A 23,738-nucleotide genomic window follows, 5' to 3' on the forward strand; every position below is an offset into this window, starting at 1 on the left:
CGGGTGTGGCTGAAATTGCCAAATCCACTCATTTGAAGGGGTGTCCACATACTTTGGTAAATACAGTGCATACAGTACACTCGGGGGCGGCAGGGTAGCTTAGTGGTTAGAGTGTTGAACTAGTAACCAGAAGGTTGCAAGTTCAAACCCCTGAGCTGACAAGGTACAAATCTGTTGTCCTGCCCCTGAACCCACTGTTCCTAGGCTGTCATTGAAAATAAGAATGTGTTCTTAACTGACTTGCCTGGTTAAATAAAGGTAAAATAAATAAAACATTTGGAAAGTATTCACACATTTTGTTACGTTACAGCCTTTATTCTAAAATTGATTAAATTGTTTTTCTCCCTCATCAATCTACACACAAAACCCCATTATGACAAAGCAAAAACAGTTTTTTTGATTGTTTAAATGGAAATATCACTTTTACATAAGTGTTCAGACCCTTTACTCAGTACTTTGTTGAAGCACCTTTGGCAGCCATTACAGCCTCAAGTCTTCTTGGGTATGTCACTACAAGCTTGGCACACCTGTATTTGGGGAGTTCCTCCAGTTCTTCTCTGCAGATCCTCTCAAGCTCTGTCAGGTTGCATGGCTGTGTGCTCAATTTTATATACCTGTCCGCTGAAATAGCCTGAATCCACTAATTTGAAGAGGTGTCCACATACTTTGGTATATACAGTGTAGCTTACATACGTCTGTTGTTGTTCTCTCTGGATGGCTGGTCAGTGGTGTTTTCCTTTGATGGGTCTTGAAAATGATTGTTTTATTCTATCACTATTGCTAAAGCATAATGCTTGGGTTACTCTCAACTCCGGTGTCTGTCTGTGAGCTCTATTGTGGAGACAGAACAAGGAAGAGGTGAGGGACAAGTGAGGGGTGAAGGACAGACAGAGACAGAGGAGACAAAGGAGGTGGTATGCGAGAGGAGGCTGTTAAAGTGACCTGTGGTCAGTCACAGTGCAGATCAATAGACTATCATGGTCTCTCATCGATGGCAGGGAGCTCATGTGGTTTTAAAGTCCCATTCACTCTGACCTGTTGTGGACCCATGAGATATGCTGCTGCCCTGCCTCCGCAACACACGCAGGCAGGCTGCCCATCAATAATGAATAAGGTGGGACACGATGGAACAGGCAGCAGGGGCCAACTAGCGAGGAGGTGACACTGTGTTTCACACTGCAGCCAATACATCTCTTCCCCACTCACTTCTCTCCTCCTCTCCTCTCTGCTTCTCATCACATATTGTCAAAAGCACCTGCGGTGTCACACATCTGTTCCCCCAGAAAGCCTCCCATCGGTTTCTAATCCGAAATGAATCTGAGGTGAAGAGAGTTATGTTGGGACCTTATGAGTGTAACCTACCTGTAGCACCACAGGCGGCCTCAGTCAGTAGCAGCACTGTAACAGGACTACAGGAGGTTCATCCATCAGACATGAGGCTCTGATGTCATCTGTGCTATGGCCACCCTCATGATTTATACAACAAACGTTTTAACAGTGGCGTGCCGTGGGCCTGGGGCCTGGGCCTTCAGTGAAGTCCTACACAGTCACACCCGAATTAATCCACCTCTTATTACCATCATTATGGTGCCATGGCTCTAGACACTATACATATAGACAGAAACGCAGGCGTTGCGTCACCTTGAAATTGACATTTTTATTCAGAGAATTTGCAGGGGAAGAGTACACTACCTTTTCATTGTGCAGCTTCGTTGCCCTGCGCGCTTGTTCGTTGAGCTGTAGATCCACTCGGGTCTCCCCAAAAGTTTTCAAAAGCACCATTGCTTGTAAGTGCCCAGCCGTACTTTGGTTTCTCGTTGCTGCCTTGGTTAGACAACTCAAGTTTGCAAAGCCAGTGTGGCTCCAAACACCAAATCGCTCACTTGCAAATAATAGGCATTCCCAGCAGTACAGTTTGCAGTGCTTCTCGGAGCCTGTGAGCCATTGATAGCGCTCGTAGTTGGAACTTTGAAAGTGGCGAACGAACCCCTTTCCCGCCTGTGACAGGCTTTGTAGCGTCAGCGTCGACCTCTCCTGACAATGTCTGGAGAATGGCGTTATAATTATTTCCTCGACCAAATCGATATCTTCTCCTTCCGCCATTGTTTATCAAATTCAGTTTCCTAGTTCTGAGATTCTGCATAGACCTGCCCATATAGGACCTGCCTCTCAATATTGGTAATCCAATCAAAAGACGTGCACGCACTACACCTGCTAGCTGGCTCCTGTGTAACACTGGAGCCAGCCAGCAGGCGTACAATAGCCAACTCTAAAGCTGATTGGTTGACACTAAATTTTAATTTCCATTCACTTTAAGCTACAAGCGCCCGCACTGTTGATTCTGAAGGCCTGAGGGCAGAGTTTTAGACCCCTGGCAACACATGATGGCTGAATATGATTGGATAAAAGATCTAACATAAAGACCAGCCCTCCAAATCTCAACCTGGGGCTGGAAGCAGTGCAACCAAGAGGAAAGCTATGAAATGAAGAGTATAACTCTTACTCTGGGGAATAATTTAATACATATTTGTGGGAAAATATATATATTTTTTTTATTTATTCTGATGATGTTTAGGCCAGCAGAGAAGGCCTTGCTGGCCCTGACGGCCCACCACTGCGTTTTACTCACACATCCGTTGTTTTCTAAGTGTATTATGTAAACACAGACACATTTATACCATGGGAAAAACATGAAAATGCTGTAGCACCCATGGAATTATCAAGACAGAGCAAGGCCGACTTCAAATGCTCTCATCCATAAGCAGTGTGTGAGTTTCAAGTTTGTGGAAGCAATTTTTTCTTCACCATTTGCATAGTAATGTAAGATAGGCTGCTATTCTTAATGTGATAAGTAGATTGCATAGTCATAATTTAGGCTAATAATAAAACTCAGTCACTGTTAGCAAAACAGACAGTTCTGAACGATGTATGCCTGAGAGTGTCGTGACATAGAGTAGGCCTAATGAGAGATATTTCTTCTCCTATCTTTGCATGGGAAAAATGTGGCATTTTATAAACACATTTCATGCAATTCTACTACACTTAATATGACTGGAGACATACTGCAACTTTGGTTTTAGAAGTGGGGGGACATCACTTTTGGGGGGGTCGCGTAAACACTCCAAAAATCCTTCCCGACCGCTCTGAGGCGTCCAAATGGTCCTAAGGCACACCGTTGTCTCGTTTTGTATTTTTTGTATCGTTTTGCAATTTCAGAATGTAGGGGGGACTTGTCCCGCCCTGTCCCAAGTGAAAGTTGCACCCCTGGGCCTAGGCCTATTTAACTGCTTTTCACTGACCCCTGAAACTCAACAATCAGCTATTTGGTAGGCTATTTGTCCTGCACACTACCCAAATTTCATGCTTAAAACAATCCACAGCTAATTTGTTTAATAACCTAATGACACTCTGTGGCCATATCATGCTTTCTGGCGTTGTATTTTGAATTATTTTATTTATTTATACATAGGCACAAGTAATTCTAAAGCTAATTTTGACCAATTTAATTCAACTTACTTTAGGGGAAGATAATCTTACACAAGCCTATTGGACGCACTGCCTTTGCCGACATCAATGTGAAAGTATCCTATGCATAAAACAGCTGGCATGTTTACAAGGCCGAGTTCGAAGGCTAACATCAAATTCAAAGCAATCGGTGCACTGCCTAAATGGCTGACCGTTCAGGCAGCAAACTGTCTGGCACTTTCTCTGCTCTCTGCTTTCTTAAAATAAGAGTAAGGCGTGCAGCCTGGCAGTTACTCTCCCAAAGCCAGCCAAGCAATAGGCTAAACAGCCTTTGCATTTTAATCGGGATTGGAATGATTTGTCTAGTTTTTTGTAGCCTACTTTTACATTTTTGGTCTTTAAATAGGGTATGGAAACTGCCCTGGGTTTGAGTATGAGCTGAGATGAGGAGAGGAATACAATGAAAGAGGATGTTCAGACAGTTATCATCAGTAGCCTAGAAAGCTTAGGTTGTTTTTTCATGTGTGATATTATGTAACCTATGTTTAGATATGGCTGGGAGACAGACATGAAAAGGCCATCTGTGCCCTCCTGTGTGATGTGGCAGCCAGCGTGGTGTCCCTATCTTGGTGTATAACTGTGTGGCTTTGTCACCAACTTCTGTGTCCAAACTGTCCATGTTTTCCACTCCATAAAAGGGGCACTGGTTTTCGTGGTGCACTGTGGTAAGTCGCAGACTATTTATACAGTAAAAGGGAACACAGACCTGCAATAGAGACTGGGTGTGTGAGTTTAGTCTCTAACTACAGTAGTCTGCCCAGTGTTATACATTTATGTGCTGTATGTATAAACACTGAGAAGATTTGTTGAAACACACACTTGTAGCATTATGGTTATGATGACTGTCCGTCACTCACAGCCCACAATGCATCTACACCCACCTAAACGATGTTAACGGTCAATCCATCGTCATGGCAACTATGCTCCTCATCCCATCAACTGCCTCCCCACCCACATAGGTCTCACGGCAACCGTCACTATGCAACCCCCTCCTCCTTCTCTGTTTCTCCATTTGTGAGGATGCGGGGGCAGAGAAAGAAAGAGGGATTAGAGAAGCTGGAGTGAGAGATGATGATACATCCAGAAAAATCAGATTTTTAAGTAGAGTGGAGATGTTGAGAGGGTGGATTTCAACGAAGCTTGAGATCTGTACAGAGCTGCTAAATATTATTACATTCTTAGAGAAGTCTGATTAAACATAAATAGACTAAAAGGAAGTTGTCTTTATACACAAGATACATTAATACAGAACATCTTGTAGTTCTAACATAACTTTAGATACATTACCTCTTATAGTTTAAACACAAGGTACATCAATACAGTACCTCTTATAGTTCAAACACAATGAGGCCGCCATCCCCGTCATTTACAGGAGGGAAAAACGGAGAGATCATGGACGACGGTCCGGGCGCCTTGTAAGGATCCGTTGCCGAGAGGGTAAACTACCTTTACCATCGGTCCTATTAGCCAACGTACAGTCAATCGATAATAAAATATACAAACTACGAGCACGTATATCCTACCAATGGGACTTTAAAAACTGTAATATCTTATGTTTCACCGAGTCGTGGATGAACGAAGACATGAATAACATACAGCTAGTGGGTTTTAAGCTTTTTCGGCAGGATAGAACAGCGGCCTCTAGTAAGACAAGGGGTGACGGCCTATGGATATTTGGAAACAACAGCTGGTGCACGAAATCTAAGGAAGTCTCGAGGTTTTTCTCAACTAAGGTAGAGTATCTCATGATAAACTGTAGACCACACTATTTACCAAGAGAGTTTATATCTATATTTTTCGTAGCTGTCTATATACCACCGCAGACCGATGCTGGCACTAAGACCACACTCAATGAGCTCTATCCGGCCATAAGCAAACAGGAAAACGCTGATCCAGAGGTGGCGCTCCTAGTGGCCAGGGATCTGCCAGTATTTTCATTTAGAGATTCCGGTAAACTCTGATGTTTCCTTTAATGTGTCCTACCAATTATTATTGGATTATTCACCATGGCAACAAACTAAATAAATAAATGTATTTCTTAGTTAGGTTGGCTTTTGTGGAGATTAGACTATTTTCATTTGCAAGGATATTTGTGCATTTTTGACTAAATGTAAATCAGAACAAATACTTATGTCATATAATAACAATAACTAATGCAGGGAAACTCAAATCAGTTTTACTGAATTACTATCAGTATGCTGAATGTGCAACCAGGGGAAAATAAAATCTAGACCACCTGTACTCCACACACAGAGATAGGTACAAAGCTCTCCCTCGCCCTCCATTTGGCAAATCCGACCATAATTCTATCCTCCTGATTCCTGCTTACAAGCAAAAACGAAAGCAGGAAGCACCAGTGACTCGTCAATAAGAAAGTGGTTAGATGAAGCAGATGCTAAGCTACAGGACTGTTTTGCTAGCACAGGCTGGAACATGTTCCGGGATTCTTCCGATGGCATTGAGGAGTACACCACATCAGTCACTGGCTTCATCAATAAGTGCAGCGATGACGTCGTCCCCACAGTGACCTTACGTACATACCCCAACCAGAAGCCATGGATTACAGGCAACATCCGCACTGAGCTAAAGGGTAGAGCTGCTGTGTTCAAGGAGCGGGACTGTAACCCGGAAGCTTATAAGAAACCCCTCTATGCCCTCCGACGAACCATCAAAAAGGCAAAGCGTCAATACAGGACTAAGATTGAATCGTACCACACCGGCTCCGATGCTCGATGGGTGTGTCAGGGCTTGCAAACGATTACAGACTACAAAGGGAAGCACAGACACGAGCTGCCCAGTGATAAGAACCTACCAGATGAGCTAAATTACTTCTATGCTCGCTTTGAGGCAAGTAACAATGAAACATGCATGAGAACACTAGCTGTTCCAGGATGACTGTGTGATCACGCTCTCCTTAGCTGATGTGAGTAAGACCTTTAAACAGGTCAACATTTAGAAGGACGCAGGGCCAGATGGATTACCAGGACGTGTAATCCAAGCATGCGCAGACCAACTGGCAAGTGTCTTCACTGACATTTTCAACCTGTCCCTGACTGAGTCTGTAATACCAACATGTTTCAAGCTGACCACTATAGTCCCTGTGTCCAAGAACAATAAGGTAACCTGTCTAAATTACTATCGACACATAGCACTCACATCTATAGCCATGAAGTGCTTGAAAGGCTGGTCATGGCTCACATCAGCATCATTATCCCAGAAACCCTAGAACCACTCCAATTTGCATACTGCCCCAACAGATCCACAGATGATGCAATCTCTATTGCACTCCACACTGCCCTTTCCCACCTGGACAAAAGGAACACCTATGTGAGAATGCTATTCATTGACTACAGCTCAGCGTTCAACAACATAGTGCCCTCAAAGCTCATTACTAAGCTAAGGACCCTGAGACTAAACATCTCCCTCTGCACCTGGATCCTGGACTTCCTGACAGGCCGCCCCCAGGTAGTAAGGGTAGGGAACAACACATCCGCCACACTGATTCTCAACACGGGGGCCCTTTAATGGTGTGTGCTCAGTCCCCTCCTGTACTCCCTGTTCACTCATGACTGCATGGCCAGGCACGACTCCAACACCACAGTGGTAGATCTGATCACCGACAACGATGAGATAGGGAGGAGGAGGAGGAGGAGGTCAGAGACCTGGCAGTGTGGTGCCAGGACAACAACCTCTCCCTCAATGTGATCAAGACAAAGGAGATGATTGTAGACTACAGGAAAAGAAGGACTGAACACCATTCCCATCGATGGGGCTGTAGTGGAGCAGGTTGAGAGATTCCAGTTTCTTGGTGTCCACACCACCAACAAACTATCATGGTCCCAACACACTAAGACTGTCGTGAAGAGGGCACGACAAAGCCTACTCAAGAGACTGAAAAGATTTGGCATGGGTCCTGAGATCCTCAAAAGGTTCTACAGCTCCACCATCGAGAGCATCCTTACTGGTTGCATCACTGCCTGGTATGGCAACTGCTCGGCCTATGACCACAAGGAACTACAGAGGGTGGTGCGTATGGCCCAGTACATCACTGGGGCCAGGCTTCCTGCCATCCAGGACCTCTATATCATGCGGTGTCAGAGGAAGGCCCTAAAAATTGTCAGAGACTCCAGACACCCTAGTCATAGACTGTTCTCTGTTCTCTGGAATATCTACATTTGCGTACAGAGAACCATTATCAGCAACCAACACTCCTGTGTACCAATGGCACATTGTGTTAGCTAATCCTAGTTAATCATATAAAATGCTAATTGATCATTAGAAAACCCTTTTGCAATTATGTTAGCACAGCTGAAAAATGTTGTGGTGATTAAAGAAGCAGTAAAACTGGTCTCCTTTAGACTAGTTGAGTATCTGTAGCATCAGCATTTGTGGGTTCGATTACAGGCTCAAAATGGCCAGAAACAAAATACTTTCTTCCTTAACTCATCAGCCTATTATTTTTCTGAGAAATTAAGGCTATTCCATGCTAGAATTTGCCAAGAAACTGAAGATCTTGTACAGCCCTGTGTACTACTCCCTTCACATGACAGCGCAAACTGTCTCTAACCAGAATAGAAAGAGGAGTGGGAGGCCCCGTTGCACAACTGAGAAGAGGACAAGTACATTAGAGTGTCTAGTTTGAGAAACAGACGCCTCACAAGTCCTCAACTGGCAGCTTCATTAAATAGTACCCGCAAAACACCAGTCTCAATGTCAACAGTGAAGAGGCGACTCTGGGATGCTGGCCTTCTAGGCAGAGTTCCTCTGTCCAGTGTCTGTGTTCTTTTGCCCATCTTAATCTTTTCTTTTTATTGGCCAGTCTGAGATATGGCTTTTTCTTTGCAACTCTGCCTAGAAGGCCAGCATCCCGGAGTTGCCTCTTCACTGTTGACGCTGAGACTAGTGTTTTGTGGGTACTATTTAATGAAGCTGCCAGTAGAGGACTTATTTTTCTTATCTTCTTAAAGCATTGTTGGTTAAGGGCTTGTAAGTAAGCATTTCAGTGTAAGGTGTTGTTGCCTGTTGTATTCGGCGCATGTGACAAATACAATTTGATTTGATGTACATCAATACAGTACCTCTAATAGTCCAAACACAATGTACATCAATGTGAAGTATAGTACAAATGTAACTGATGAACACTTATTGGCCACTACCATTTCTCAAGTAAAAAAATCATCATCCCAACTGAAATCTTTATCTGAACTGAGCTGCAGTGAGGTGAACTTTCCAGCAGTGGTCATAGATGTATCGCTGTACATCTGGCTCCAGAGTGACTCCTGTTGTTATTACATAACATGCTAGGGTCCCATGGTTTCAAACGGCCTTTCACAGTATTGTGGCCTTGTTTCACCCTCTTTATCAGAGAAAACGTTTATTTCTTGGTACAGGAAATGCTGTTAAAAACCACATTGACGTGGGTACACAGCTTCCCCTCCTCTGATGTTCTGATTACTAAGGTGTTGTAACATCAACACTCTGTTGCTATTGCACAAATAACATAGTATTCTCAACCTCAACTAATGTGTCTACTGTGGCTGTGTAAGGATCATTGGTGTTCTGTTTCCATAGTCCTCCAAAGTGTTCCTTCCTGTCAAATATTTTCTGTCAGCTCCACACCAACACAGGAAATCACTGCTTCTCAGGGGAAGAGAATGAGATAAACAATAAAAAGGGAGGACCAAAAAGAGAAAGAACATGTCTTTCCAAATTGTTGTACCCTATTCCTACAGAATGTGTTGTAACCACTTAGGTATTTTACAATGACGTTTGTCTGCCTCATAGTCTGAATATAGCTTTTACCACATACATTTGCACACTGCCAGTTTTAGTTTCCCTGTGCCTCTGCTCTGTCATTATGTTTTCTTCAGGGAGGGAGAAAGAACCAGAGGGCAGCGCCTGGACAGAGGGGGTGTGGCAAGGGAAGGAAGTCAAGGCAGGAGCATATGACTGTGGTGAAATGGTTACTCACTGACTGCCTGACTGACTGACTGACTGACTGGCTGACTGGACTGGCTGACAGTTGCTACATGGGATAGAGAGCAGGATAGTGTTGGATTACCTGGAAGATCAGGCCTGAGAAGACTGTTGGGCTTTACTGTATATGAGACTGTTTCTGTTTCTACATGCCTATCTCTAGTTATTTTGTGCAGTAGGTCATTATGTAGGTTACATCAGACACGTATATGTTGTAGTACTGTACAGGCCTAGTGGGAGACGTTTATATTTTTATATGTATAAGTGTTTTTTTCATAATCTACTGTATTTTTCAAAAGTACAGTCCTGTACGTCCATGCGTGTGACCTTATTGTAAAGACTGGGTCTTTCCGGTCAGGTATGTAGTTAGTGGCATGTGGCAGTGGAGTGTGTTTATGGCTAATGACTGCCCTAATGTGAAAATACTTGTTATTTTCCTGTATGTCAGAGAGAGAATGTGAGACAGAAAGAGAGAGAGACTCGCTGCTAAAAAGACAAAGAAATAGAGAGGAGAGAAAGAGAGAGAGATATGTCTGAACAAGGGTGCTGAAACACAGTAATACATTAATAGCACAGGGAGTTTGTCTGGCCTGGAAAGAAGGAAAGAAAGAGACAGAGACAGAGTAGAGAGAGAGAGAGGACAAAAAGAGAGAGAGAGTAGAGAGAGAGAGAGAAAGGGCAGAGACCCTGTCACCTGCAGGACTTTGGTTCACAAGGCAGGAACCTTCACATGATTCTGTCAGCTCCAGTGGAAGGAATATTGTTTTGGTGGAATGGGTCATGCTAATCCAGTCTGTAGCTTTGATCACATGTTGTTTTATTACCATCGGTGTGACTGAAAGGGTTGCTGCACATAAAGTGACCTATTTAGAATAGCTGGAGTCAATTATGATCTTTGTTGTGGTGAGAAGCTAAGTACAAAGTTCCAACTTGAGTGTGTGAATGTGTGTGTGTAAGTTCGTTCCTCTTCCATCATGAGATCCAGCAGGAGAAGTTTCCTGCTACGCCGGTCTAATTTCTGCATGTATGTGACTTACCTGTTAGTGACAATACAACTGTGTTTGGGACTGGAGATGGTTTGGGGCTGGGGATTACTGCAGTAAAGTATGTCCCCTTTTCATCAAGCCCTTTCCCCTCTCATTCATCCTTCTGTACCCAGTGTGGAAGCAGAAACCCGATGTGTGGAGCCGCCAGGGCCCCACATAGACGGCCCTTACAGCCAGACCACAGCGTACCTGCGTGGCACCGAGCGCTACAGTGACAACAGCAGGTGTCCTGGTCCTCCAGGCCCCCGTGGACTTCCGTGTGTGGCCCCTCCCAGCTCGGCCAGCCTTGCCTGGGCACTGCGAACACGTCATCAGCCGGCCAGTCTGGCCCTCCGCAAGCAAGAGGAGGAGGAGAACAAGAGGTGCAAGGCCAGTCTCTCTGACAGCTATGAGCTCTCCACAGACCTACAGGACAAGAAGGTACATGTAGGCCTGCCCTGAAGTGTGGTTAGAGTAGATAAACTATGGTTTGAACTGTGAAAGAGAAAGAACAAGCATGACAACATGCATTACTTTACTGGCAGTGAGTGTTGTGGTAGCCCTGTCTACAACTGCTCTGTCCCCTGTTCTGTCTCCTCTGTCAGGTGGAGATGTTGGAGAGAAAGTACGGTGGCTCCTTTGTGAGCCGCAGAGCAGCCCGGACCATCCAGACGGCCTTCCGCCAGTACCGTATGAACAAGAACTTTGAGCGCCTCCGCAACTCCGCGTCCGAGAGCCGCATGACACGACGCATCATCCTGTCCAACATGCGGCTGCAGTACTCATTTGACGACCGCCAGGCGCAGCAGCAGGGGACCGGAACACAGACAAACTTCACACACAGTGTGGGTATCGGCCCTCCTCATTCACCTGACACAGAGCGGACAGGAGACTACACACACCTAGAAGACTCCTTCTCCAAACAGGTCAGTCAGACAGCTGGTTCTTTAACTACAGCAGTAATATGTTGAATCAAGTGGCTGGTTAAATTAATCCTCAGTTGGAGATTCTATTCAATTCTATTCCTGTTTGAGTCTTTGTTTTGTCACACTGCCGGTTGAGTATCTATACCTAAAAACTGTACTGAGCTTCCTCTCACCATGTACAGGTAAAGTCCCTGGCTGACTCCATAGATGACGCCCTGACCTGCCGTGGAGGACGGGATGACTCCCAAGAGGGTAGCAGGGAGGGCGGAGGCATCAGTGATGACTTTGGGGAGTGTGTGTGGAGCAGCAGCAGTAACCCCTCATCCCGCAGAGGCCTGGGTGAGAGATCCCGAGGAGGTGGAGGAGGCCTCAGCATGCACGGAGACAGCACAGCCACCTCCTACAGTGATGTCACTCTATACATGGATGACTGCATGCCCTCCTCGCCCCTGTCTCTGGACCGGGCCCCCAGCAGCACAGACACAGAGTACTGGGGCCCGAGGGGAGGCGTGGGGGGCCGTGAGGACAGCAGGGATACTGAGGGAGGGGGTAGTAGTAACAGCCGTCGCAGCACCCCCTGCACGGAGTGTCGAGACTACCGTCTAAGGGGCGCCCACCTGCCCCTGCTCACCATCGAGCCTCCCAGCGACAGCTCCGTGGACACTAGCGACCGTTCAGACCGTGGCTCCCTCAGCAGACAGATCTATGAGCAGGAGCCAGCAGGAGGAGCAGGCTCGCCTCAGGGAACACTCAAACACTCCCCTAACACTCCCCGCCCTGTCTCCACAACAGCAGCGCAGGGCCAGACCCGGGCCCCTGGCCGGGGCCCCCCCCTGCCCACTCACATCCCCCATCACGTGGCACACCACCATCACCACCACCCTCACCACCACCAGTACCCAGACACCCCCTCGTCATCGTCCTCCCCCCAGCAGCCCCCCACCACCCCCCTGTCCTCCTCCTCCTCTGCTGCGCTGCCCCCTGGTGGCCTAGAGCAGCCCTGTCTGTCTGACGGGGACAACGACTCTCTCAACTCCACCACCAACTCCAATGAGACGGTGAACTGCAGCTCTGGCTCCTCGTCTCAGGACAGCTTGAGGGAGCCCCTACCCCCTCTGGGCAAGCAGACCTACCAGAGAGAGAGTCGACACAGCTGGGACTCACCGCCATTCAACAACGACGTGGTGCAAAGACGCCAGTACCGCATCGGACTCAACCTATTCAACAAGTAAGACATTTGCAATCCATTCATATTTTACTACATAAACTACATAAAACAAACAGCCACGTATCCCAATCATTGAAAATAAAACCTTCAAAATAGGTAGGATATAGCGTCAGAGGAGTCGTTCTCTTTGTTGTGACTTGTCCTTTTCTGATTGGTCTCTCTGGTTCTCAGGAAGCCAGAGAAAGGGATCCAGTACCTGATCGAGAGAGGCTTTGTGTCCGACACTCCGGTCGGGATCGCTCGCTTCATCCTGGAGAGGAAGGGCCTGAGCAGACAGATGATTGGAGAATTCCTTGGTAACCGGCAAAAACAGTTCAACAAGGACGTACTGGAGTAAGTCTGGGAATGAGGGAGGGAGAGAGGTAAGAGGGGTATAATTCAGAATGGGAATATACAGTAACGGGATAACAGGGGATTACTAAATCCTTCATTTAGAGGGGATACATTTCTATAAATCTATTCTATCCTTTTATTTTATTTTAATCCTGTGATATTTCCTAATTTTAGGGTATTACTGGTAGTTAAGGTTCTTACTGATACAGTGCATTCTGAAAGTATTCAGACCCCTTAACAATTTCCACATTTTGTTATGTTACAGCCTTATTCTAAAATATATATTTTTTCCCTCATCAATCTACACACAATACCCCATAATGACAAAGCAAAAACAGGTTTTTAGACATTTTTGCAAATGTATTAAAAATAAAAAACTGAAATATTACATTTACATAACTACTCAGACCCTTTACTAAGTACTTTGTTTAAGTACCTTTGGCAGCGATTACAGCCTCAAATCTTCTTGGGTATGACACTACAAGCTTGGCACACCTGTATTTGGGGAGTTTCCCCCATTCTTCTATGCAGAGCCTCTCAAGCTCTGTCAGGCTGTACAGCTATTTTCAGATCTCTGCAGAGATATTCAATCGGGTTCAAGTCCGTGCTCTGGCTGGGCCACTGAAGGACATTCAGAGACTTGTCCCGAAGCCACTCCTGCATTGTCTTAGTTGTGTGCTTAGGGTCGTTGCCCTGTTGGAAGGTGAACCTTCACCCCAGTCTGAGGTCCTTAGCCCTTTGGAGCAGGTTTTCATCAAGGATCTCTCTATATTTTGCTCAATTCATCTTTCCCTCAATCCTGACTAGTCTCCCAGTCCCTGCCGCTGAAAAACATTCCCACAGCATGATGCTGCCACCACCATGCTTCATCATAGGTTTCCTCCAGACGTGGCGTTTTGCATTCAGGTCAAAGAGTTCAATCTTAGTTATATCAGACCAGAGAATTTTGTTTCTCGTGGTCCTTTAGGTGCCTTTTGGCAAACTCCAAGCGGGCTGTCATGTGCCTTTTACTGAGGAGTTGCTTCCGTCTGGCCATTCTACTATAAAGGCCTGATTGGTGGAGTGCTGCAGAGATGGTTGTCCTTCTGGAAGGTTCTCCCATCTCCACAGAGGATCTCTGGAGCTCTGCCAGATTAACCATGGGGTTCTTGGTCACCTCCCTGACCAAGGCCCTTCTCCCCTCGATTACTTAGTTTGGCTGGGCGGCCAGCTCTAGGAAGAGTCTTGGTGGTTCCAAACTTCTTCCATTTAAGAATGATGGAGGCCACTGTGTTCTTGGGGACCTTCAATACTGCAGACATTTTTTGGTACCCTTCCCTAGAGTATTTCTGTTTTTTATTTTTAATACATTTGTAAAAATGTCAACAACAAAAAAATGTTTTTTCTTTGACATTATGGGGTATTGTGTGTAGATTGATGAGGGAAAAAAAATATTTGATCCATTTTAGAATAAGGCTGTATCGTAATAAAATGTGGTTAAAGTCGAGGGGTCTGACTACTTTCCGAATGCACTGTATATATGGGGCTTAAAACCATCTCAGCTTTGCAGATTTTAGATAATATATTCTGATATTGCCCCCAGGTAGCTTGTTTCTGGTCACAAGTTCAGGAATGCTGGGAGATTTGGAAAGCCATAGGCAATCAATCAACAATATAATAATACTATTAACAAAAATATTAATCTTTAAATAACAATCTGTGGATACTATGCGATTAGAAAGCTTCAAACATGTAAAACATGATAAAACAGTTGAAAAAGATGAAAGCATGGAAATCTAAAGAGGTGGCCTAAGGAGATAGGTGGGATGGGCTGAGAGAAGCTGAGGGGATCTGGAATAGTTATGACTGATAACACTATATATAGGGTACACATGATATGTACTATCTATCCAAATTCAATGTATATAAAAAAAATACCTTGTAAATTTATGTAAAATTTTAGCAAAATGTTTGTGTGGCAAAAAGCTGTGAAAGCTGTGTCGGCCGAGACATGGGGGGTTTAAAAAGTCCTTGGGGAGGCTACTGTTAAAGTGTTGACTGTGTCTCCTGTGTGGTGTGTTTTGTAGTTGTGTGGTGGACGAGATGGATTTCTCTGGGATGGACCTGGACGATGCTCTGAGGAAGTTCCAGGCCCAGATCAGAGTTCAAGGAGAAGCCCAGAAAGTAGAGAGGCTCATAGAGGCTTTCAGGTGTGTTTACAATGTATTCCTGTTTACGTGTACAATAGTCCTGCTTTGCCAAACTCATGGTTCTACTACGTTGTTAGAGTGATAGAGAATGTGTGTTGCTTTCTCTCTTAAGATTTTACAACATATTCTTTTTTCTCCCAGTCAGCGGTACTGTGTGTGTAACCCAACGCTGGTCCGCCAGTTCCAGAACCCAGACACCATCTTCATCCTGGCCTTCGCCATCATCCTCCTCAACACGGATATGTACAGCCCTAACGTTAAGGCAGAGAGGAAGATGAAGATAGAGGACTTCATCAAGAACCTCAGAGGTGCGGTTGGAACAAACACATCCATACACATGCGCACAAACAAAATAATCATGTAACATTAAATTTAGCATATGGCTCCCCCTGGTGTTGGGAGAAATACAATTCTCAGGCTGTCGCACAGACTATAAATTAGCAGAGTACTGTGATAAATTATGACTATTGCCACTGCGGTTGTCTAATCCTTTTGGCTTGTATGAGTTCTGAGTCATGACTCATACTTCCCAGATAATGCAAGTCTTGGGCCTTTTAATCAAATGAGCACCATAATACAGCAGGAAATAGACTGAAATAGGCATTTATACATGAACACATAACAACCTGTCTCTTTCTCTGCATGTCTTCTAGGAGTGGACAATGGCCAGGACATTCCCAGGGATCTGTTGGTTGGGATCTACCAGCGCATCCAGAAGTGGGAGCTAAGGACCAATGATGACCACGTGTCTCAAGTGCAGGCGGTGGAGAGAGTCATAGTAGGCAAAAAGCCTGTGAGTTGTCTGGGCTTGAAATGTAACTGTAGCCCCGTGTCATTTCCCTGTTTAGCCTGCGAGGAGCTGTATAGTACTAGCTGTTGTTGTTATGTGTTACATCTTTGACAAGCTGTAATACTCGTACATTCTTTGTGTTACTGCTCAGCCATAAGGAGATTTAATACTAAACTCGTTTTCTTTTTGTGCTTTGTGTAGGTGATGTCTCTGCCACACCGCAGGCTGGTATGCTGCTGTCAGCTCTATGAGGTGCCTGACCCCAACCGACCCCAAAGGACCGGAGTTCACCAAAGGGAGGTCTTCCTGTTCAATGACCTGCTGGTGGTAAGGCTTCCTGTAACACGTCCTCATAACAATGGGAATTCCTATGAGAGAGTCCTACTATGGCTATGTAGAGTTGGAGACCACCAGGCTATCCTAAACAATATAGAAATATGTAAGAGTGATTTCCTCTTTTCCCCTACCTAAACAACTATATCTTCTCCATTTGCTTCCTCAGGTGACTAAGATTTTCCAGAAGAAGAAGACTTCTGTGACGTACAGTTTCAGACAGTCCTTCCCTCTAGTGGAGATGCAAGTCCACATGTTCCAGAACTCCTGTGAGACCCTGTTCCCAGCTCTGCCTGCTCCTCATATGACTTACACAACTCAACCATCCATCTAGATACTACATTAACTGTCCCCTCTGTACACTAGGATTCCCTTTCACTCCCTTCACTCTGTGTGTGTGTATCTATATGTCTATGCCTGTCATCATAGGTCATAAAGTTAAGAGCCATACAATAAATGTTGTGTTTTTATGTTCCTCTCTGTCTGTCACCCAGACTACCTCCACGGTATCCGCCTGACCTCAGCAGTGTTGGGTGGGGACAGTAAGGTCCTTATCGTGTTCATGGCTCCCAGTCAGCAGGACCGCACCCGCTTTGTCAGTGACCTGAGAGAGAGTATAGCTGAGGTGCAGGAGATGGAGAAGTACAGAGTAGAGTGTGAGTACACCTCCCCCTGTTAGTCATTATGGGGAACTACAGCTGTGTGTGGGCGTATCTGTGTGTGGCTCGATGGAGTAACAGAGTGGCTATTGCTTTCCTGTATCTTACCCTATCCACCTGTAAGTGAATTACAGGAAGACAGGCAGTGATGTGGGAGTATTGCTTTTAACTACTTATATTGTCAATCTTCTCTCTCTTTCTCTCGATTTCTCCCTCGCTCTCCTTCAATCCGTAGCTGAGTTGGAGAAGCAGAAAGGGGTGATGAGGACTGGCCTGCTGACCGGCTTGGTCGGAGGCGGAGTGGGGGTGAAGGGTGAGGTGGTGAACGGCACCCTGGGAAGGCCCAGTCTAGATGACAACTACTCTGCGGGAGAGGGACTGAAACGCTCCGCACTCAGCTCATCCCTCCGAGACCTATCAGACGGAGGTGAGACACACACACACACACACGCACACACACACACACACACACACACACACACACACACACACACGCACAAACCACTCCCTCTTGAAAATGGTGTCTTTTTCTAATAAAATACTTTCACTAATCCTGCTGGTTGATAGAGATATGCTATTTTTTCTGACTGACTGGGTTCTTTCTAAGAATGAACTGAAATTCTTCAGACAATATAGTCTAGACACTGAGAGAGTACACTACCCATGGGACTGCTTTAGATTTCTCCTTGCTTCGCCTCCTGTTTGTGTCGTGTTCTATTTCTTCTGGCACATGAATACACAGTATGTGCTGCATCTCTGCAAGCTCACTCGGAAACATTCTGTTTCTGTATTTCCCCCCTTCCGCAACCTGCCTCTTCCTGGCTGGGTGCAGGGAAACGTGGTCGCAGTAACAGTGTTGGCTCCCTCGACAGTACCATGGAAGTAAGTCTGAATGGACTAACTGAATTGTGCACCTACCCCTTTAATACCTGCCACTCAAGCATAGCCATCCCAGTATATTCCTTTAATAGAGCCATAAATGTGAAGTCATTCCCCTAATTTTTGACCCTGACCCATCATTAGCATGTTCTCTGTGTGACGTGTGTGACTGACGTGTGTGACTGACGTGTGTATGCGTGTGTTCTGGAATGTTCTTTGCCTCTGGGCTCTCACAACTGCCTGCGCATGTTTTTGTTCTCAACTCGTTCTTCTCCATTCTTGCATTGTTTGTTTGTTTCAATGGTTTGTTGTTGATGTGCAGGTGTTGTAGTGTTTGTAAACTGACATACTCATTGCCGTGTTCCAGTGATTTGTGATATGATGTCATACTGTATGTATGTTTGCAGAGCTCCTCCTCAACTGTCCTTCCACTTCCTCAGGGTTCCATCATTAGCAGCCCCCGGCCCCACCAGTGTTACCCGGTTCCGGGCGTGATCCCAGGCTGCTACCCTACAGAAGACTACCGGCCGCATCGCCCCATCCTGAGCCCCGGAACAGGGGTGGGGGGTGGGCCGGGGCAACAACAGACCGCTGCTGGGATGGGAGTTGGAGGGGTTCCCAGCAGTGTAGAGAGAGCAGGAGTGGGGAGCGGCCCTGGGGGGGGCAATACGGGCTCCTTCCTGGGCTCTCTATTCGGCAGCAAACGCGCCAAACCGCCAAGTCCCCTTATACCACCGGGGCCACCCTACCCCGCCCCTGTCCCCCACCCACTACGGGAGGGCCCCCTCCTCACTCCCCATCATCTCTGTGCCAGTCAGAGGGGGGCCCTTCCAAGATCCAGGCCCTGCATGCTCAGTACTGCCACACAGCCGTCGTGCAGCCCCCTCCCCCCTACTACCATCACCATCGCTACCACGTCCAAGCTGGCCCTCCTCCCTTGCCAGGCGGGGGCGTGCCCCCTCATATCCTTCAGAGAGGGCCGCTCCCCTGTCGCCCTCCTTTTGGCCCCCCTCACGCCCAGCTCCAGCAGCTGGCCCATCTCTCCCAGTTTTCCCAGCATGGCATGCAGGGTCGCTACGGCAACATAGCGGTGGGCTGTCCTCCCCCCCTTTCTCCTCACTCCCAACATTCCCAGAACCCCCAGTTCGCCCTGTACCACACGCAAACCCCACAATCTATCAGGGGAGGCGCTGTGCCAAGCAAACCTCCTCTGACTTTGTCTCACTCCCACCCGCACCCCCACGCACACTCCCACACCCACCCCGGGCACCCACTCAGTGCCGCGCCACACCCCACTGCCCACCCACATCAGTCTCACTTCATTTTTGGCACGCTGCCCCACCAACATCAGCACCAGCAGCCGCCCGCCTCCGTCAACGCCCATCACGCTACGTCCGCCGCCCAGTATCAGCCCCAGTACCCTCCTCTCTCTTCCATCCCCCCCCCCCCCACTCCCCTTTACCCCCCCCTTCTATCCCCCTTACCCCTCTTACGCCTCTCTGCCCTCACCCCCCCCAGCACCCCGGGCAGCCTCAGCAGGGGCCCCAGGTGACGGGGGCTGGGGCGACTGGCACAGGGGTCAGCTCCAAATCCAAACCTATCAACCGGATCAGCACAGTAGTGTGAGGAACAGAACATGGGGGCACAGAGGGCAGAGGTCAGAGGGCACGATGGAGGAAGTGGGCAGAGCTAGGGCCAGAGATAGAGCCAGGGCTTGTAGAGGTGAGCAGGACAGCAGCAGCAGTAACAACAGCGCCAGTGACAAAAAGAAACGCAACTTATTTCGCCTCTGCTACTTTCATCTCCGCTTCCCACATATGTAGACAGAGAAACCAGAAGAGAGAGTTGGAGCTGGATAGCATGCATATACCTGAACATACACACATACCTTCACACATACAGTACAGGACACACAGGCAGAATCAACACACATAATGCAAAAAACACCCACATGTATGCACACAAATATGTTTGTGTATAGTATAGGCAAAGGCTAGCACAATCATGTATATAACACATACACTCAGTGGTCAGTTTATTAGGTACACCCATCTAGTACTGGGTCGGACCCCACTTTGCCTTCAGAACAGCCTGAATTCTTCAGGGCATGGATTCTACAAGGTGTCGGAAATGTTCCACAGGGAACATTTGGCATCACGCAGTTGCTGCAGATTGGACGGCAGTACATTGGGTTTGGTCATCAACAATGTTCAGATACACTGTGGCGTTCAGTCGTTGCTCAATTAGTTTAAAGGGACCTAACGTGTGCCAGGAAAACATTCTCCACAACAGTACACCACTACCACCAGCCTGTACCGTTGACACCAGGCAGGATGGATCCATGGGCTCATGCTGCTTATGCTAAATCTTGACTCTCCATCAACATGACGCAACAGGAATCGGGATTCGTCAAAACAGGCATTGTTTTTCCACTCCTCAATTGTCCAGTGTTGGTGATCGCCCACTGTAGCCGCTTCATCTTGTTTTTAGCTGATAGGAGTGGAACCTGGTGTGGTTATCTGCTGCAGTAGCCCATCCGTGACAAGGATCGACGAGTTGTGCGTTCCGAGATGCCGTTCTACACACCACTGTTGTACAGCGCCATTATTTGTCTGTCTGTTAGCTTGCCTTCGACCTCTCATCAACAAGCTTTCGCCCAACAAGTTTTAGCCCAGAGGACTGCAGCTAACTGGATGTTTTCGCACCATTCTCTGTAAAACCTAGACACTGTAGTGCATGAAAAGCCCATGAGGGAGGCCGTTTCTGAGATACTGGATCCGATGTGCCGATCATACCACGCTCAAAGTCACTCAGATCACTCGTTTTGCCCATTCTGTTCGATCGAACAGTAACCAAATGCCTCGATGCCTGTCTGCCTACTTTATAGAGCAAACCACAGCCACGTGACTCGCTCTCTGTAGAAACAATACATTTTTCTGAACGGGTGGTGTACCTAATAAACTGGCCACTGAGTGTATACTGCAGTTGTATAGAGTTTCCGTTGCAGTTTCTCAGGTGTATTCTATAAGCTCTCAGCACACAAACTCATAAGGGAGAGTCACAGGTAGGAGCGATGAGGTAGATTGTTGAAGTTGGCAGCAGGCAGGAAAAAGCATCACACACACACAATTAACCATTTCTATAGCCAGAGAGTGGATGCTAGTAGTAAATGTACAGTAGAGGGCCTATAACCCAGTGTTTCACTGTCTGAAGTATTATTGGAAACTCTGGACACTGCCAAGACATGAGCTTGAAACTGTTTTAAACACAGGTACCAACATGTAATTGTGCAACGTTATTAATTGGACAAATCTAGTCTCTCGTAATGAAGGAAGCAACCAAGATTTGGTTCTCTGTCGTGGAGATTCGGATAATGCTGACCAATAGTAAGAGCAACCCCACCCACCTGGAGCTGAAAAAGTCTTCAACACTAAATACATTCCAGCGGGGTTGTGCATTGTAAACAGCCATTGAGGATAGTTGCAAAAAATGTCTCTTGACTTTGCAATAATTTATTCAGCGTAATGTCTTTGTCCATTTCCATGGCAGGTCTTCATCACTGAAAGGTATCCTTTTTGAATGTAGACCTCAGAGAAATGTTGCTTTGTCTTAAACTTTTATGACTATTGCACGGTTCAATAGCAGTCTTAGGCTCTATGGTCTTCTACATGTTAAGAGAAGTCATCTAATACGATTTACATGCATTCCCTATGGGGTGTGTGGATTAATGATACTACAAATCATATTTTTGAATGTTTTTAAGCTTTTTTTTGCTGTTGAATAAATGTTACATATATACTTGCTATGAGTATGATGAATATTGTCTAATAACATAACTGTTTTGATCCAGTGATTAATTATATATAAATAATTGATTGATTAGATGTTTGATTATAAATGATTATACAGAGGATATATACACATGTATTAATTCCCTCATACTTTTGATATGTAACGAGGGTGTTATAAAGTGTGATTTTTTTTGTTCTCTATGATTGCCATCGATAACTTCTATTATCAGTTATTATTATTGATTGTTGACAATATTAGTTCATATTTATGATTATTTTTGTTATAATATAGTTGTGTACCCTCTCTATCTCCCTCCCTTTCTTCTGAACTTACAGTGGCAGTGTCTAAAAATGGGGTCATTGGATTCTAAATTCACCTTAACAGATTGGTGACCATTTTAAATTATGTCTATGTAGTCTTATGTGTTTTGAATCAACTCTTTCCAGACCCCTTCGAAATATCCTCTTAAGGGCTTTGACCTTTGACCTGGTCATGTACAATGACCCTCATTTAATCGGTGACCCTGCCGTTTATGTTCTCTCTATTATCAGGAGACTCGCTTACAAGCATCAGGTCTTGTTGAGAGTTTCTCACATGGCGTGTGTTTGGACAGTATATGTCTTTGAACAAGCACGCTTTGTAATGCAGTTTTGTGATTTTGCACACGTGGTGTCTTAAAGTCAGAAATGGCATTATTTAAAAAACGCTCCTCCCATACCCCATTGCCAGTCCTCAGAGAACTCACCACCACTCAAATACCCTTCACCCCAGCAACCTTACTGAATGTGCTTGTCATTAGATCAAACAAGTTTGCTCATCTTCTCCTCGATCATCTCTGTCGACCCCCTTTTGAACCTCCTCTCTCTGTCCTTCTATTGCACTGTGTTAGAACAATGCTGGGTTTGAGAAGGGATAAAGGAAGGGACAAAAGGGAATGATTACATTTTAGGATGGTAAGATGTAGTTAGAAATGTTAGACAATACTTGTTCAAACTAAGATACAGATTGAATAGGAGTATGTGTAGTCAGGGAAAAATAAGAGGTTTCAGGGGTGGTTAATGTTGAAGCTTTGTGTTGGCTATTTCCTGTCTAATTTCCTCTGTATTGTACATTTGTGACCCCTCTTGCATGAATATATCTGCACTTATTGAATGGATTGTACTGTATAAACATGAATGTACATATTATATTACAAATACTTCATAACTTTGGAAATAAATATTTCCATTTTGTTATTAAGGTGTGTGCGTGTGCGCGTGCATGCCTGCGTGTGTGAGAAAGAAAGAGGAGCAGGGGGACTTTGGTCCGATTGAATATTGAATTATTTTTATTTTAGACTGAAGGTTAGATAATAAATTGAAGAACTGAAATGTTTGTATGTCAGAGCTCTAATTGATATTATTTTAAACATACAACAAGTATGATCCTAAGAATTTAATTAGTGTATGTAGTAAGTGTAAACTGAAAGAATAGAGAATTGAGATGTGAATATTTATTGCTTTTGACATATTAAAAAGTGTCCTTGCAGTGAAGTGATCTTCTGTCTTTTATTGACGTCTTCTTGACAGCAGATGTGATGGATGATGAACACAGCTCTATCATTGGGCTTTCTAAACCCTGCTTTACAATGTGATCAACAGCACCGTCTAGTGGCTAAACGCAATTTCTGCCACCCATGATCATGATGTCCCTGGGACGTGATGTTCTTGGAACAGGTATTATTCTTGAGACTGATTGTAGGTGTGATACTGAATGCGGTCCCTAGGACTGGACAACATAGCTTTTTCTTTGTACTTCATTTTTTTAAAGTCTCCAACACAAGCCTAATTCCTATTATGGGGAGGCAGGTAACCTAGTGGTTGGAGAGTTTGGCCAGTAACCGAAAGGTTGCAGGATTGAATCCCCGAGCTGACACGGTAAAGATCTGTCATTCTGTTCATGAACAAGGCAGTTAACCCACTGTTCCAGGTAGGCCGTCATTGTAAATAAGACTTTATTAACCGACTTGCCTAGTTAAATAAAAACAATTAAGTGGGTACTGATTTATGACTTCAGTTTAAAACGAGATTATAATAGGCATGGC

At 45.6% G+C, this 23,738-nt stretch overlaps 1 protein-coding gene across 3 annotated transcripts in view; it reads left to right on the forward strand.

Moving 5' to 3' along the window:
• The window catches only part of LOC118360842 (IQ motif and SEC7 domain-containing protein 1-like), a 72,334-nt gene extending 49,147 nt beyond the window's left edge, over nucleotides 1-23,187 (forward strand). The window contains exons 1-14 of one of the 3 annotated variants that reach the window (XM_035740305.2): nucleotides 9,482-10,525; nucleotides 10,661-10,967; nucleotides 11,132-11,452; nucleotides 11,635-12,680; nucleotides 12,852-13,013; nucleotides 15,080-15,202; nucleotides 15,344-15,510; nucleotides 15,856-15,995; nucleotides 16,194-16,319; nucleotides 16,495-16,594; nucleotides 16,820-16,981; nucleotides 17,220-17,411; nucleotides 17,817-17,866; nucleotides 18,304-23,187. In XM_035740305.2, the coding sequence (XP_035596198.2) occupies nucleotides 10,476-10,525; nucleotides 10,661-10,967; nucleotides 11,132-11,452; nucleotides 11,635-12,680; nucleotides 12,852-13,013; nucleotides 15,080-15,202; nucleotides 15,344-15,510; nucleotides 15,856-15,995; nucleotides 16,194-16,319; nucleotides 16,495-16,594; nucleotides 16,820-16,981; nucleotides 17,220-17,411; nucleotides 17,817-17,866; nucleotides 18,304-18,951 (3,594 nt within the window). In that variant the 5' untranslated portion in view covers nucleotides 9,482-10,475 and the 3' untranslated portion in view covers nucleotides 18,952-23,187. Of the gene's footprint in view, nucleotides 1-9,481; nucleotides 10,526-10,660; nucleotides 10,968-11,131; nucleotides 11,453-11,634; nucleotides 12,681-12,851; nucleotides 13,014-15,079; nucleotides 15,203-15,343; nucleotides 15,511-15,855; nucleotides 15,996-16,193; nucleotides 16,320-16,494; nucleotides 16,595-16,819; nucleotides 16,982-17,219; nucleotides 17,412-17,816; nucleotides 17,867-18,303 lie in introns of those variants that run through there. The other 2 variants (XM_035740304.2, XM_035740306.2) reach the window with 2 other exon arrangements.
• Nucleotides 23,188-23,738: the final 551 nt, after the last annotated feature.

Source organism: Oncorhynchus keta, chromosome 28 (genome assembly GCF_023373465.1).
Source record: "Oncorhynchus keta strain PuntledgeMale-10-30-2019 chromosome 28, Oket_V2, whole genome shotgun sequence".
Classification (NCBI taxonomy): domain Eukaryota; kingdom Metazoa; phylum Chordata; class Actinopteri; order Salmoniformes; family Salmonidae; genus Oncorhynchus; species Oncorhynchus keta.